The following is a 14,431-nucleotide window of genomic DNA, read 5'->3' as shown; positions in this document are numbered from 1 at the left end:
GATTTTAAAAGTTGAAATCGCAATGAATGCTCATGGTTTTGTACATAATCTAAATTAGCACCTGTGGTCAGTTAAGACCGGTATAACTTCATTTTGCGGTTTGATTTTTCTTTCTTTTTTCTTTTTTTTTTTTTTAAGACATTTGAGTGTCAGGAGTAACTGTAACAGAATATACATATGTGTCTCCAAAGGCAAAAACCTGGAAGAATTCAGATAAGACCATACTTTATTTGTATCTTCCAGTTTTCCTACACTGAAGAGGTATTAGTTGTATCACTAAAAATTAAAAGTAACTTTATGTTGTAAGATATCTATGTGTGTGTTAGAGATGTAAATACAGAGGGAAGCACTAGCTTTTCATTACACTCTGGCTGGCATGAACTTGTGCGGTAGCTTGACAGCGCAGTCTTTAACCCCTGCGCCACCAGGGAGTCCCTGTTACCTCCATTTTCAAGTAAGGAAATGGGCACCGTGAGGTAAAATTGCCGGGAATGACCGTGCTAGTAAATGGTGGAATCTGGATTCAAAGCTACGATCCACTTTCCCAACCTTAAGGAAGGGTCGCTGTAGAGAATGAAGCCCAAATCCCTTCTCCCTGTGTTTTCTTAAACTATTCTTAAAACCAGTGGCTTAGGTTCGCTCATTACCCAACAAATATTTATGGATGCTTACTATGCAGTATAAACAAAAAGGACAAAAATCTCTTCACACTGCTAGGGAGGGACACCAAATGAAAACTGAACAATAAAAATCAGAATGAAGAGGGAGAGGAAGGGAGGCAGGGAGCGGCGTGGGGAATACTTTCCTGAAGAGGGGATCTTGGGGGGGTGAAACAAAGGAGGTGATTCACCCTGGGAACCGTAGGCCTAAGACGCGCCTCCATTTCGCGCACGACGCACGCATGCGCGGCACTAGAGCCCGCCTAGTGCTCTGGCGCCCCCTGGCGGCCCGCGGGGCCGCGGCGGCAGGGCAGCAAGGCCGGAAGCGCTGCGCCCGCCCCTTCCGGCTCACTTCCGCCTACTCCGCCCGAGCTGCCAGGCGGAAGCGCCCGCTCGCCCCGACCAGCCCCTCGGCTAACACCAGGACGCCGCCAGGATGCCGGTAAGGGGGCTGCGCTGGGGTGAGGGAAGGAATTGGGGAGAGACGAGAGAAATCGTGTATTCGCCGGAAGAGGCGGGTCGAGGAGGCCAGCGAGGAAGTGGGGGGTCCGCGGGAAGAGAGGCGAGGGGGAGGGGGTCGGTTCTTGGCGGGTTGGGGCGACCGGGGGTGTCGGCCGGGAGGCGCGGTGGGGTGGGCAGGGCGCGAGGAGACCCGGCGCGCGTCTGGCAGGCCGCCCCAGCCCCTTCCGCCCCGTCTTCCTCAGTCCTGACCCCTCCTCGCCCTTCTGCATCCCCAGCTTGGGCAGGGTCCCCAAAGCCTCACTGGAGCCGCGAAGCCAAGGGCTGCACTTTTTATTTTTTAATTTTTCAAGTCCGGGGTCCAGCTTCTTGCCTGCCCACTTCCTCTTCTGGGGGCGAGGACTTGTTCCGCCCGCTGCTTGTCGTCGGCTCCTCCCCTATCACCCCGGCAGTGGTGGCCACCGCGAGCCGCAAGGTTTAGGGGCCCCAGAGTCCACGCAGTGTCTGCGCCTCGTTTCCAAATGTTCCTGTTTTCACGAACCTCAGAGTAGGAATGAAATTGACAGTGGTCTGGTTGCCCTTAATTTCGGCTGCAGGTGTGTGAAGTAGATTCATCGCCAGCCTGGTTTGCATTTTGCACATGAGAAAAGAGGTTCAGTGTTGTTCCTACAGCAAACATTACCGAGCACCTGCTCATGAAAAGCACTGTTAGGCAGTGAATAAGGCCAGTGAGGGCCTTTACCGTCTAAGGAGGAGGCAGTCAACAAACCTGTAAATGTAAACTAGGCGATAGTTTCAGAAAGTGACAAATGCTGGGTAATAGATGGGTAACAAGACAGTAGCTGGCTAAGGGAGAAGCAGCCCACCCTTATATATTGGACTTAGACACACACACACACACACACACACACCTGTATGAGATATATATCACATATATATGATAGGTATTTATGAACCCAGTAGCTATCATTTGACTCCTAATGTATGCCAAGCAGACTCTGAGCTGTATACTTTATTTATAAATTATCACGTGTAGTCCTCACAGAGTGACCCTATGAAGTGATATGTTATTGTTCTCATTTTGCAGAGAAGAAAGCTGAGGCTCAGAAAGCCAGGGTTGCACACAGTGTAAAGCCAGATTTTAAGCCAGCATGCTAAGGTCTGCTTGATCCAGTTGCACTTAGAACGTCTTGGTCTTCCCTTCTGTTTACTTATTTAATAACTGCTTTTTCCATTAGCCTGAAAGTTCTTCAAGGGCAGGGATCACTGGTGTATACCACTGTATCATCTTGCTTTCCACTGAGAAGGTGCTTAGTAATTGTAGGGTGGGTAAATGAACATAAGAATGGAAACTGTTTGAGAAAAAACCAGACATCTTGTAAAAAGCAGAACTAAGAAGCAGCATACAAATTGCTCTTACAAATGTGTTTATTTCTCCTCCTTTAACTCACATCTACCCACTAGAGGCAGTATATATCGCTTCACTTTACAAATTTGGAAACAGAGAGAACACAAGTGATGTCTACATCCAGTCTGGTTTAGCACCAGCTGGGAACTGGGTTCCCCTTATTTATATATGTTTGCTGATTTCTTACAGTGTAAATACCCCCACCAGTTACCAATGTCACTGAGCACAGAACTTGAAGAGATGCACAGTAGCTCCCCAATGTATTTCCCCCATAGATGCCAAAAACAACCTTAAGAACATAGACAATAGAAATAATTTTTTTCAATAGGAGTAATGAGTTTGGAATATTTAGTTTTTAATATATAGTTTACTTAGTTGCAAGTTGATTTAATTTTTAATAACAGCTGTGTTCAGTAGCCAGCTTGCCTCACAATTCTTCATGAGTCTCCAGAGCCAGCTCCATCATATCCTTGTCACATATCCTCTGGGAATGGGTGGCCCTGAGCTGTGTACTTACATACTTAGTGTCGGGTGGGTTACTCTTTGATTTCATTTGGGAAACAAACTGGTCTGCCCCACTGATATTTGCTCTCTTTCATTTCCATGTTCTTACCTACAGGCTTATCACTCTTCTCTCATGGACCCCGAAACCAGACTGATTGGCAACATGGCACTTTTGCCTATCAGGAGTCAGTTCAAAGGACCTGCCCCTAGAGAGAGTAAGTCAAAGGCCCTTTCCGATATTTTGAAATGTATTTATTATTTTACATTTTAAAAAGGGGGAAAGAAGACTTTTAAACAGACATCAGTGGGCAGAAAGAGGTGCCTATGAAAGGGACAGGTTTGTTGGAAGAGATGCCTGCATAGACCCAGGCAGACAGTTTTTGGATGAAAACTGCTATTTTTGGATATGCGTTAGTGTGAAATAGTACCAGGCAATCCTCTGACATCAAAATAGGAAAAGTTTTAGCTCAATCCTCTGCCTCAAATTACTATGCGTTTTCTACTTCTTGGTGGATATTGTATTCTAGACCTTTCAAGATCCTTGGTGTATGTTGCACCTAATAGGAAACTGGATTATTGCTGCTAATACCTCTAGGATATTTTATTTTTAAAGGGTTGTTTTTTTTTGTTTTTTTGTTTTTTGCATAGATGAACTGGGGTGTAGACCAGAGGTGTGGGGGAGGAAATGGGAGGATAGGTGAGAGGATTCAGCAGAGACAGAATGGGGAGCAGAACAGGCGGATCTACTGAAATACACTGCTGAGGGGAGCAGCAGGCAAGGCAGGAGAGGTTTGCTGAACCATATGTAGATTAGCTCTCTGGCCAGGGATCAAACTCAGGTCGAAGTAGGGATAGCCCTGAGACTTAACCTCTAGGCCACCCAGGAGGCCATCTAGGATATTTTATTGACAGGGAAGGGGAGATGTTCGTAATTTTCAACACCGTTCCTATCAGTATCAATTCTTTCAAACTGATGGAATGCTACTCCTTTCTCTGTGGTCAAGCTGCAAAAGAGAAAATATTTTAACCTCTTTACTGTCTAAATCTACTTTACCCATTCTGCAGGATCTTAACTTTAGCAATACCACCTACTAAGGGTTATGTGTCCTACATAATGTTACTCATTTCTTTGCTTTTCTGAATTTTACATCTTTGCTCTCTTTCTAAGTAGTCACTTCCCCCCCCCGACCCCACCCCACATTTTGCACTCAAGAGAAAGCCTCATTCTTTTCAGAGACTATCTTAGACTCTTCTGCCACATTCTGAGATGTCGGCCAGCTGTGTCATTTGTACCCAGAAAGGGTTTGGCACCGAGTTACATTCATGATTTCTGAGACCAAGGTCATAATTGCCAATTCTGTAATGACCCCATCTCCATTTCTCTGCCAGACTATTTAATTTCATGTCTTCTTGATTTAATTTGTTTTCAACACCAGTTGAAAGCCCAGTAAACTTAATAAATTTAGTCACTACAGTCTGTACTTGATTCTGAGATGAAGAAAAGGCACAGATGGAAACAGACCAACCTGAAAAGAAGAAAAATAATAGAATTGCAGTGCAAAAGAAAAACAAGAATCAGCTTTGGCCCAGACTTTTCTTGATAAATATCCCATTGAGGTCATTACAAAGCACCATATTGTGTATCAGGAGAAGTGATTGATCAAGGATGGAATGAATCTAATTATCACCCTTGCAGTTCTTATGCCCGAGTGGGCGAACGGGACTCTCTGAACTCAGATCCTCCTGGTTTCTCTAAACAAGGAATGACTTCTTGTTCTTCCCAGGAAGCTGGGTTAGAGCTGAATTGGAATTATGAAGGGCTGGAAGCCTATTCTGTGAGCTAAATCGTTAGCGTTAGTCAAATGAGTGTGTTTACATCCAACTACTATCTTCTGGACATCTCTTTTCACGTGACAAGCACTCCTCTGGGTTCTGAGTCCTTTAACTCCACCACACCTGACAGCATTCCGTTTAGAACTAGCTGGGTTTTATAATTGTTACTGAATTCTCAGAGGAAGTTTCCTTTATGCAGATAAGAAAATAGATGGCAAGGGATACAAGGCTAGAGTTAGAATTCTGTGGAAACTCTCTTTCAGGGCAATGAGTGAGAATAAGACAAGCCAGTCATAGAGCAGTAGAGCTCCAGGGCTCCTTTGCATCTCTGGGAGAAAGATAGCAGTTGTGGACAAGAAATATAAATAACTGCCTCTGCATTGCTGAAACCAGCTGCCGGATATCAGGACCCTGGGATTTTGACCTTTTTAAAATTAAAAAAAGGACAACAAAAAAATCACCAAGGAAATTGTATAATGAGATCCGTCTTTGTCACAGCAGTGTTTCTGGCTTTTCTCAGCCTCAAGCTACATAGAACAGCTTGTACAAGTATATTTTAAGTCATAATTTTTATAAAAAAGACATGTGTGAACCCCGTTGTGTTCCAAGATGACAACTGAGTTTTCCCCTTAAACTATAATAAGCTGGGGCCTCCCTTGTGGCGCAGGGGTTAAGACGCAACCTGTGAAGCTCACCACAGCCACTACAGCACAAGTTCTATCCCCGGTCAGGGAGGTGAGCCACATGGTGCAGCAGACGCCTCTGGACACGCCCGCTGCTCCCCTCAGCAGTGTATTTCAGTCTGTCTGCCTGTTCTGTTCCCCACTCTGTCTCTGGCGAATCCTTTCACCCCCCCTCAAAACTCTGGCCTGTTCTTGTATGTATAAATAAATAAATCTTAAAAAAAACCTATAATAAGCTAATTCAAATAAAATTATATGCGTACTTATTTTTAAAAGGTGTTTTTATTGAAGTTTATTTGTATCTGCCTATTTTTATAAATGAATGTCTGGAGCAGTGTTCACCAAATGTTAATAGTAATTATTTCTGGCTACTAAGATTTTAGGGTGACAATTAAAAAATTTTTATTGGTATTAAAAAACTGGTATTGATTCATCTTTCTAATCTAAGTGTTTATTATACAAACAATAGAACTATAAGAATAAAATATTTGTCTCAAAATTGTTTCTAAAGACATTTATATTTCACTAGTCTCATTTTAATCAACTTCAGAACTCCTGACTATTGAGCTTGGTTTTTTTTTTTTAAGTGTTGTATTTTTTTAAAGATTTATTTATTTATGCATACAAGAGCTGGGGTATAGGCCAGAGGTGTGGGGGGTGAGAGGATTTACCAGAGTCAGAGTGAGGGAACAGAACAGGCAGATTGACTGAAGTACACTGCTGAGGGGAGCAGCAGGTGAGTCAGGAGAGGTCTGCTGTGCCATGTGGGTTGCTCTCTGGCAGGCCGGAGGATCAAACTCATCTTGCAGAGGCTGCGGACAGCTTCATAGGTTGTGTCTTAGTGTCTTAACACCTTGCGCCACCAGGGAGGCCCTTAAGTGTTACGTTTTGTATATGACTAATTTTCTCTGCCCTCTTCCTTTTCTGTCCTGCTTAGCAAAAGATACAGATATTGTGGATGAAGCCATCTATTACTTCAAAGCCAATGTCTTCTTCAAAAACTATGAAATTAAGGTAAAGAACAGAGATCTTAACACCTGAGTTTTCTGATGGGGCTAGTACCTGCCTAGCAATGAGGGTTGTTAAGAGGAGTAACTAAAATGAAATGACATTGTGTGATTTTTTTTTTTTTTTTTAATTCAGGACAGGGCCTCACATTCACCTCTGTATAAATAGCTTCTCGTTTTTCCTCCAGTCTACACCAGGCATTGGGGAACCATAGCCTGAGAGCCAAATCTGCCCCGCTGTGCCTTTTGCCTCTTTGTAAAAGTTTTATTAGAACACGGTCACATGCATTTGTGTACATGTGGTCTCCGCTTGCTTTCAGGCCACAGAGCTGGGCTCAGCTGTTGCAACAAACACTCTGTGGCCTGCAAAGTCTAGAGTCCTTGCTCTCTGGTCCTTTACAGAGGGAGTTTGCCAGCCTTGCTCTAGACACTTTTTAAATTCAGTGTTAATCAAGCACCTGCTATGCACCAGTCCAAAACTAAAAAATCCTCTGTGCTAACTTTTTTTTACATCTAATTCTGTTTCCTGGACCTAAATGAAGAAATAAAGAACAGTTGGTAACCTTGATCCTCCCCTCAGCCAACTCTTTGATCCTTCTGCTCTTAGTTCTTTTGGGGAAGAAGGTCAAGCGAAAGGAGGCAGGAAGGTGGCAGAAAAAAAGAGAAGTAAGTGGGGGGGCTGGGGGGGAGCAGTTTACCAGGCTCCTGTTACAAGTGAGTTAAAAGCCATGTCAATAGTTTCTTGATAAAATTCTGGAATACGGAATTTCAGCTTCTCCTTGCCAAATTTTGACCCTTTGCAATCAAACAGGATGTGAAATCTCTATCTGTAGGCTCTTGTCCTACACATTGTAGTCTAAACCTTCTGTGCTGGTAGCAGAGTTTTCTGCATCTGTTGTGTAATAATTATAATTCTAGCACATTTCATTTTCTCGATCTCAGGAACAGGAATCCGTATAGTTTGGTTTTTTTTTAATCACCACTGCTTTGTCTTCTCCATGTTCTCCTCTTGGTTACGCCCCGAGTTGGGCTTCTGCAGCTTTTCAAGAACAAGTTACATGTGAAATATTTGCTTCCTCCTTTAGAGTAATGATGTGTCTGTTCTCGGCAGAGATCCTGAAGTGAAAGGATTTTTAAAACTGAGCCAACCATATGGTGCGCCTCAGGCTCCCAGGCAGCTTTGTTAACTCGCCTTCCTACACAAAGCGAGGGCGAGGGCGTTGGCACAGCTCCTCGGGCGGGAACCAGAGCAAGGGGCAAGGAAAACAAAAGTAGCCGAAGCTGATGGGTCCCTCAGGAGCAGACAGGGCCTTGGGAAGACGCCTGTTTGGAGAAAGGGAATTTTTGATGCCGCAGTAACACCACCATCACTTTTCATTTGATAATCAAAGATTGAGTCCATGTGCACAGAACTGTTTTCATTGCACTTCATTGCATATAATTAGTATGTTTTGATCAGGATTGATTTTCAATTTTGTTCTCTTTTCCCCTAGAATGAAGCTGATCGGACCTTGATATATATCACTCTCTATATTTCTGAGTGTCTAAAGAAACTCCAAAAGGTAATTCAACTTGAATGATCATCTATCAGGAAAATAAACTCTTAATAAGTATTTACCTCTTAGCCATCTGGGCTTATGGAGACTTTCAGGACAAGTACAGAATATGTCCTCTGACTGAGAGCATGGATTTCAGAAGAAATCTCTAGACTAACAGGGTAGTTACTAATGAGGAATAAGTGGAGTGATGTTTTCAGGCTTTGCATGTATTCCCGCCCCCCAAATTGCTGTTGACCCCCAAAATTGCTGCTAAGCTCTTGGCTTAAAGAGGAGTTTGTAACCCGAGATGCAAGGGTGCATCAAGGGTGCATCAAGGGCGCATCAACTTGAGTGGGAAAAAGACAACTTTTGTCACTAGCCTGGAACTGAAATTTAGTTTTTGCCTCAGTTGAGACCTAGGGACAACCCACAGTGGTATTAGCAACACCTGTAGCTTTTTCTCCAGTAGAGACACTACATTTTCCTACCACATTTAGAGGTGAAGATATTTTGGAAGTTTGTTTACACTCCTTACTACTTCAGAATATAGTTCTTAGGCCCACTGCTGGATCTCATGACTCAATGTATTTATCTAGAAACAATTGTAATATAACTATCACAAATTTGATATTTTACTATTTTAATTCTATTTCAGTGTAATTGGTTTCTTTATTGATTCAATGTATTTTATTTATTTACAACATTCTGAGAAGGGGGTCCACAGGCATCACCAGGTTGCAAAAGGCACAACAAATATATGAATAATCTCAGCTGTTGCTAGTTTGAAAAACTGCAAATTGAATATTCTTTTCCTTATAAAATGAGTGTATTTTTTTTTTTTTTTTTTTTAGTGCAATTCCAGAAGCCAAGGTGAGAAAGAAATGTACACGCTGGGAATCACGAATTTCCCCATTCCTGGAGAGCCTGGGTTTCCACTAAATGCAATTTATGCCAAACCTGCCAACAAACAGGAGGATGGTAAGAATAGAGTCTCTGCCTCTTTTTCCGTGGCACAAGATCTGCTCCACTTGACTTCTTATCTGCTTTCTTCCTTGCTGCGACTGGCGTTAAGTGGAGAGTGGAATCATTAGCACGTACTAGTCACTCTCACAAAACAGATACGCCAGCAGCAGGTGCGACGTGGAGAATCTTGTGGACCAAGATGAATGTAGCTGTAAAGCTGCCTGGCCTATTCTTTTTTTTTTTTTAAAGATTTAGTTGTATTTATTTATGCATACAAGAACTGGAGTGTAGGCCAGAGGTATGGGGGGGCAGCGAGAGGATTTACCACAGACAGAGTGGGGATCAGAACAGATGGATCTACTGAAATTGGATACACTGCTGAGGGGAGGGGCAGGCGAGACAGGAGAGGTCTGCTATGCCATGGGGGCCAGGTCCCTGGCCAGGGATCGAACTCAGGTGGCAGTGGCTGGTGATAGAGCCGAAACTTTAACAGGGGACCCTGATCTGTCTATTTTTTACTCTGTTCAAATGTATGGAAATGTGTTGCCAAAGTCAGTGGCCAGACCAGCAACTGGGCAGTTGGGGTGCAGGGTTCGCATTAGTTTTTTTTTAATAAGCGTTGTACCTCCTTTGTTTAGAAGTGATGAGGGCCTACTTACAGCAGCTGAGGCAAGAGACCGGATTGAGACTCTGTGAGAAGGTTTTTGACCCACAGAATGATAAACCCAGCAAGGTGAGACCTCTTCTTTGCCTTACCTTTTATCCTGCAGCCACCACTAAACACACTTAGGTCTCCACGGCAATACTTTTGAGCTTCTGCACGGTAGTACTGCTTAACATCGAGTGCGCGCCTGGTCCATAGTTCACCAAAACACACTGACTAGTGACTCACGAAATCCAAAGTTGGGGTTGTACGTTCTTATGTCTAGGAACTGTAAACCTACAGGACAGGTTCTTTGTGTGAGGTATCTTGAACATGTTACATTTATTTTGTCATACTTGTGGGGCTCCCAGACTAATACTAAACTTTGTTATTAAGTAAACTCCTATTCTGACCTTACTTGAACTTGCACGGTGATTTGACCACCCTGTTCATTGTTTTGTCCCCCCTTGTCAGTGGTGGACTTGCTTTGTGAAGAGACAGTTCATGAACAAGAGCCTTTCAGGCCCTGGACAGTAAAGCCAGCCCAGCAGACACCGTCTCGTCAGCCATGGACAGCGCTTTACAGCAAGATGTACACAGTTCTTTGCATTTATATCTTGGAGTTTTATACAGAAGGAGAAGTGAACTTGTCTTTTCTTGAAAAGCTCTCTATCAACTGCCTGTTCTGTTCCCCACTTTGTCTCTGGTGAATCCTCTCACCCCCTACATCTCTGGCCTATATCCCATTAGTTGTATGCATAAATAAATAAATCTTAAAAAAAAAAAAAGAAAAGCTCTCCATCAACAATTTGGGTGGGGGTTGAGTGAGGGGAAGATGGGATATCAGACTGATATGAAATTTTCAGACTTGTTACCCTGAATGAGCATAATTGACAATAAAGAAATTTATAATGTTCCATGTCAGGGAAACTTCATTGCTTATCTTTGACATTCCTTTAAAAATATTTTGAGGTAGTCCTCATCCTTTAAAAATATACCAGTCAGTGGTTTTTAGTGTATACACAAGATTTTGCAACCATTGCTATTGCAGAAGATTTTCAGCACCACAAAAGAAAAAATACACCTGTACTCTTCAGCAGTCACACCCCACACACCCACACTGCTCTCCAGCACCCTCTTAGTCCACCCTTCTCACCCACTTCACGCAACCGCCACCCCCTGGCAATCCTGATCCACTTTCTATGGATTTGCCTATTTCTGGACATTCACATAAATGTGATCATACAGCGTGTGGCCTTTTGTGTTACAACAAATATCTGTGCTTCATTCCTTTCTTTTTTATGGACTGTGGTAGAATATACATAACCCTTACCATTGTACCCAATGACACTCACAGTCCTGGGGAACTGTTACCACTGTATTTCCTAAACTTTCATTACCCCAAAGGGAAGCGCCACCAAAGCCCTGCTAACACCTGGAAACCTGGATTCCACTTCCAGTCTTCAAATTTGTTCCTGGCACCTGCTGTAAGTGGAGTCAAACCATATTTGTCCTTTTGTGTTTGGCTTCTTAGCATATTATCCTCAAGGTTCGTTTGTGTTATATCCTAAATCAGTACTTCATTCCTCTTTATGACTAAATAATATGGCATTGTATGGACAGACCCATGTTGTTTATCCACGGTCTGCTGGGTGGTTTTCACAATTTGGTTATGAAGTGTTGCCAAGAACATTCATGTACAAAGTTTTGTATGGACCTATGTTTCCATTTCTCTGGGTTATATACCTAACAATGGAATTGCTGAGTCATATGGTAACACTAAATTTAACTTCCTGAGAACTGCCAGACCTTTTTCCACAGCAGCTGCTTCATTTTGCATTCCCACCAGCAATTTATGAGGGTTCTAATTTCTTCATCTCCTCACCACCACTGATTGTTTATAGCATCCTGTTGAGTGTGAAGCGTATCTCATTGTGGTTTGGATTTGTATTTCCTTAATAACTAATCACCAGGAGCCTCTTTTCCTGTGGATATCGGCCATTTGTGTATCTTCTTTGAAGAAATGTTTACTCATTCTTGGCCTATTTTTTTACTTGAACTGTTTGTCTTTTTGTGGTTGAATTGTAGAAGTTCTTTATATCTTGAATACTATACCTTTTCAGATACATGACTTACAGAAATGTTGCCCCTCTTTTAAAAAATTATTTACTTCCTGGGCCTCCCCAGTGGCTCAGTGGTTGAGCGCTGGGTTGCGAAGCTGCCTGCAGCCTCTGCAATGCTGGTTCAATCCCCGGCCACCGGGCGAGGGTCCCACATGGTGTGCAGACCTCTCCTGCTGCCCGCTGCTCCCCTCAGCAGTGTACTTCATCAGTCTGCCTGATCTGCTCCCCGCTCTGGCTCTGGTGAATTCTCTCACCCTCCTGCGCTTCTGACTGTACCAGTGCTTGTATAAATAAATAAATCTTTAAAAAAAAAATTATTTACTTCCTTTAAAATAATTTACTTCCCCAGAACTGGGTGTAGGCCACAGGGGTGGGGGGTGGGGGGAGAGTGAGAGGATTCACCAGAGGCCAAGTGGGGAGTAGAATAGGCAGATCTACTGAAAAACACTGCTCAGGGGAGCAGGGGGCAAGACAGGAGTGGTCTGCTGCGCCATGTGGGTCAGCTCCCTGGGCAGGGATGGAACTCAGGCCATAAAGGTATTAGTCCTGAGACTTAACCACTAGCCCTCCCAGGGGTCGCTAATTATTTCCTGAGTGTATCCTTTGAAGCCCATAAATTAATAATTCTGGTAAAGTCTTGTCCATTTGTCTAATTTTTCCTTTTGGAGTCAGAGAAACCATCTTCTATCCAAAATGTCAGTTTACAGCTATTATTCCTAAGCATCTTCAGCAGTCAGCTCTCGCATGTAGGACTGCGTTAACTTTTGTACAGTAAGGTAGTATCCAGCCTGACTCCTTGGCATGTGGCTCTCCATCTGTCTCAGCACCCTTTGTTGAAAGATGCTACTGCACTCTCGTTGCTACCTTGTCAACAATCATTTGACCATAAACTATGGGTTCATTTCTGGACACTCTTGTCTGTCCTTAGGTGATATTCACTTTTCTACCTGACCAATTTTTAACAGTTAAGAGATTTTCATTATTTAGCTGACAGAGTTAGCTATTCTGTGAGTTTCCTCCAGAGACTTACAGGACCCCATGTTTTTGGAATGTTTAGTTTAGAACTCAGATATTTAAAAAGTACCTTGAGTCCTCTGGACAGTTATTGCACTACTACCTCTAGCACACCTTCACTGGTTTGGCTTTTATTTTATTTTATTTGTTTTAAGTTTCCACAGTATTGCAATATTTCACACAATATATTGTCATTAATTTTTTTTTAAGATTTTATTTATATATACAAGAGCTGGGGTACAGGCCAGATGCGTGGGAGGGTAAGAGGATTCACCAGAGACAGAGTGGGGAGCAGAACAGGCAGATCTTTTGAAATACACTGCTCAGGGGAGCAGCGGGCGAGACAGGAGCTGTCTGCCACGCCACGTGGGACCCTCCCCAGCCGGCCGGGATAGAACCGTCGCTGCAGAGGCTGCAAGCAGCTTCACAGTGCGGCACTCAACCGCCTGCGCCACCAGGGAGGCCCTGGCTTTTATTTTTAAGACAGTTGTTTCAGTACGTGTGTTGGGATTGCATTTGGTGACAAACTCAGGAAATCCAATTCAGAGTGCCTTGGGGTTTTATCTTCCCAATCTGGAAGCAGCCCCAGAATGGAGCAGCCATTTGAGCTTGTCCTGGGGACCTACGCACCCCTCTCCTCTGTAGATGGCCTCATCCCCGTCTTTTCTGATGCTCTTGCACTTCTGGGCTGCGTAGGAAGTGGGGGAGAGAAAGAGGGCCAAGGGGCATACCAGCTGAGTGACATCTCACATACCCTGGCCAGAAATCCCACCCAGCGACTTGCACTGTGTCTTGTTGGCCTCTAGCTATGAGAGTGAAAAGAAAAAAATTTTAACAAAGCATGTTGCTACTCTGATTGCTTGTCCTGTGCTACTAATTAGAAGCAGAAATAAGGTTAAAATTCTGTTAAAACTAGAGCTCATGGTGTCACTTGGTCAACCAGAGTAGTTCCCTTTGGGTTTTATGAGTTACTATGTAATTTTAATGTTTGAGTTAAAGGCTCTGGAGAATCTGTTCAATAAAGGTTGGAATTATGGACTAAGTGCCACATTTCACTTACCTAAGAGGGTGGGTATATAAAAACTTCCTCCATAGCTACACAAAGGACAGTCTTGAAGCCAAAAGAGTGTTGTTGTTGGGTTGGGTTTTTGTTTTATAATTAAAATTCTTATCTAAAATCAGATTCTGGGTGTTTGGATTGGAACTTCTGTTACAGTCTCAGAGACACGCCAGGAAGAAGGAAATGGTGATTCACATCAAGATTAAAGGTTTGTTCTGAACAAATGCTTTGATTTGTTTTCTTAATTGTGGAGCCTTTTGTGACAGAAACTGACTCACTAAGGTGCCTGTTCCCTTAGTGCCAGCAGGGGGAGCACAGCCAGCAGAAGTGGAAAACCTGGCTTCTGACACATTTTCTGTGGGTGCTGTATAATGTCAGGAGTTTCGTATTTTAATGTACCTGAGTGAAGTTTCCCAAAGGATTTAGAATAAGTTAGATATGAAGTAAAGTATAATGGATTTGAAAACAAAGCTTTACTCAACATGCTAGGCTGACATTAAGACCATTATTGCAAGGTAGGATTTTTATTTTTATTTT

The 14,431-nt window shown here is 43.2% G+C and overlaps 1 protein-coding gene across 1 annotated transcript; it reads left to right on the top strand.

Moving 5' to 3' along the window:
* Positions 1–901: 901 nt before the first annotated feature.
* ARPC3 (actin related protein 2/3 complex subunit 3) lies at positions 902–10,601 on the top strand (the record flags this gene model as incomplete). Its single annotated transcript, XM_084253184.1, has 8 exons — positions 902–1,101; positions 2,357–2,399; positions 3,146–3,245; positions 6,484–6,560; positions 8,047–8,115; positions 8,943–9,069; positions 9,693–9,787; positions 10,172–10,601. 8 exons carry the CDS (start codon positions 902–904, stop codon positions 10,232–10,234), a joined length of 774 nt encoding a protein of 257 aa, XP_084109310.1. The 3' UTR covers positions 10,235–10,601.
* Between the last annotated feature and the right edge of the window lie 3,830 nt (positions 10,602–14,431).

This window comes from Talpa europaea, assembly GCF_964194135.1.
Source record: "Talpa europaea genome assembly, chromosome: 14".
Classification (NCBI taxonomy): Eukaryota; Metazoa; Chordata; class Mammalia; order Eulipotyphla; family Talpidae; genus Talpa; species Talpa europaea.
This window is presented reverse-complemented; position numbering and strand designations above follow the sequence as displayed.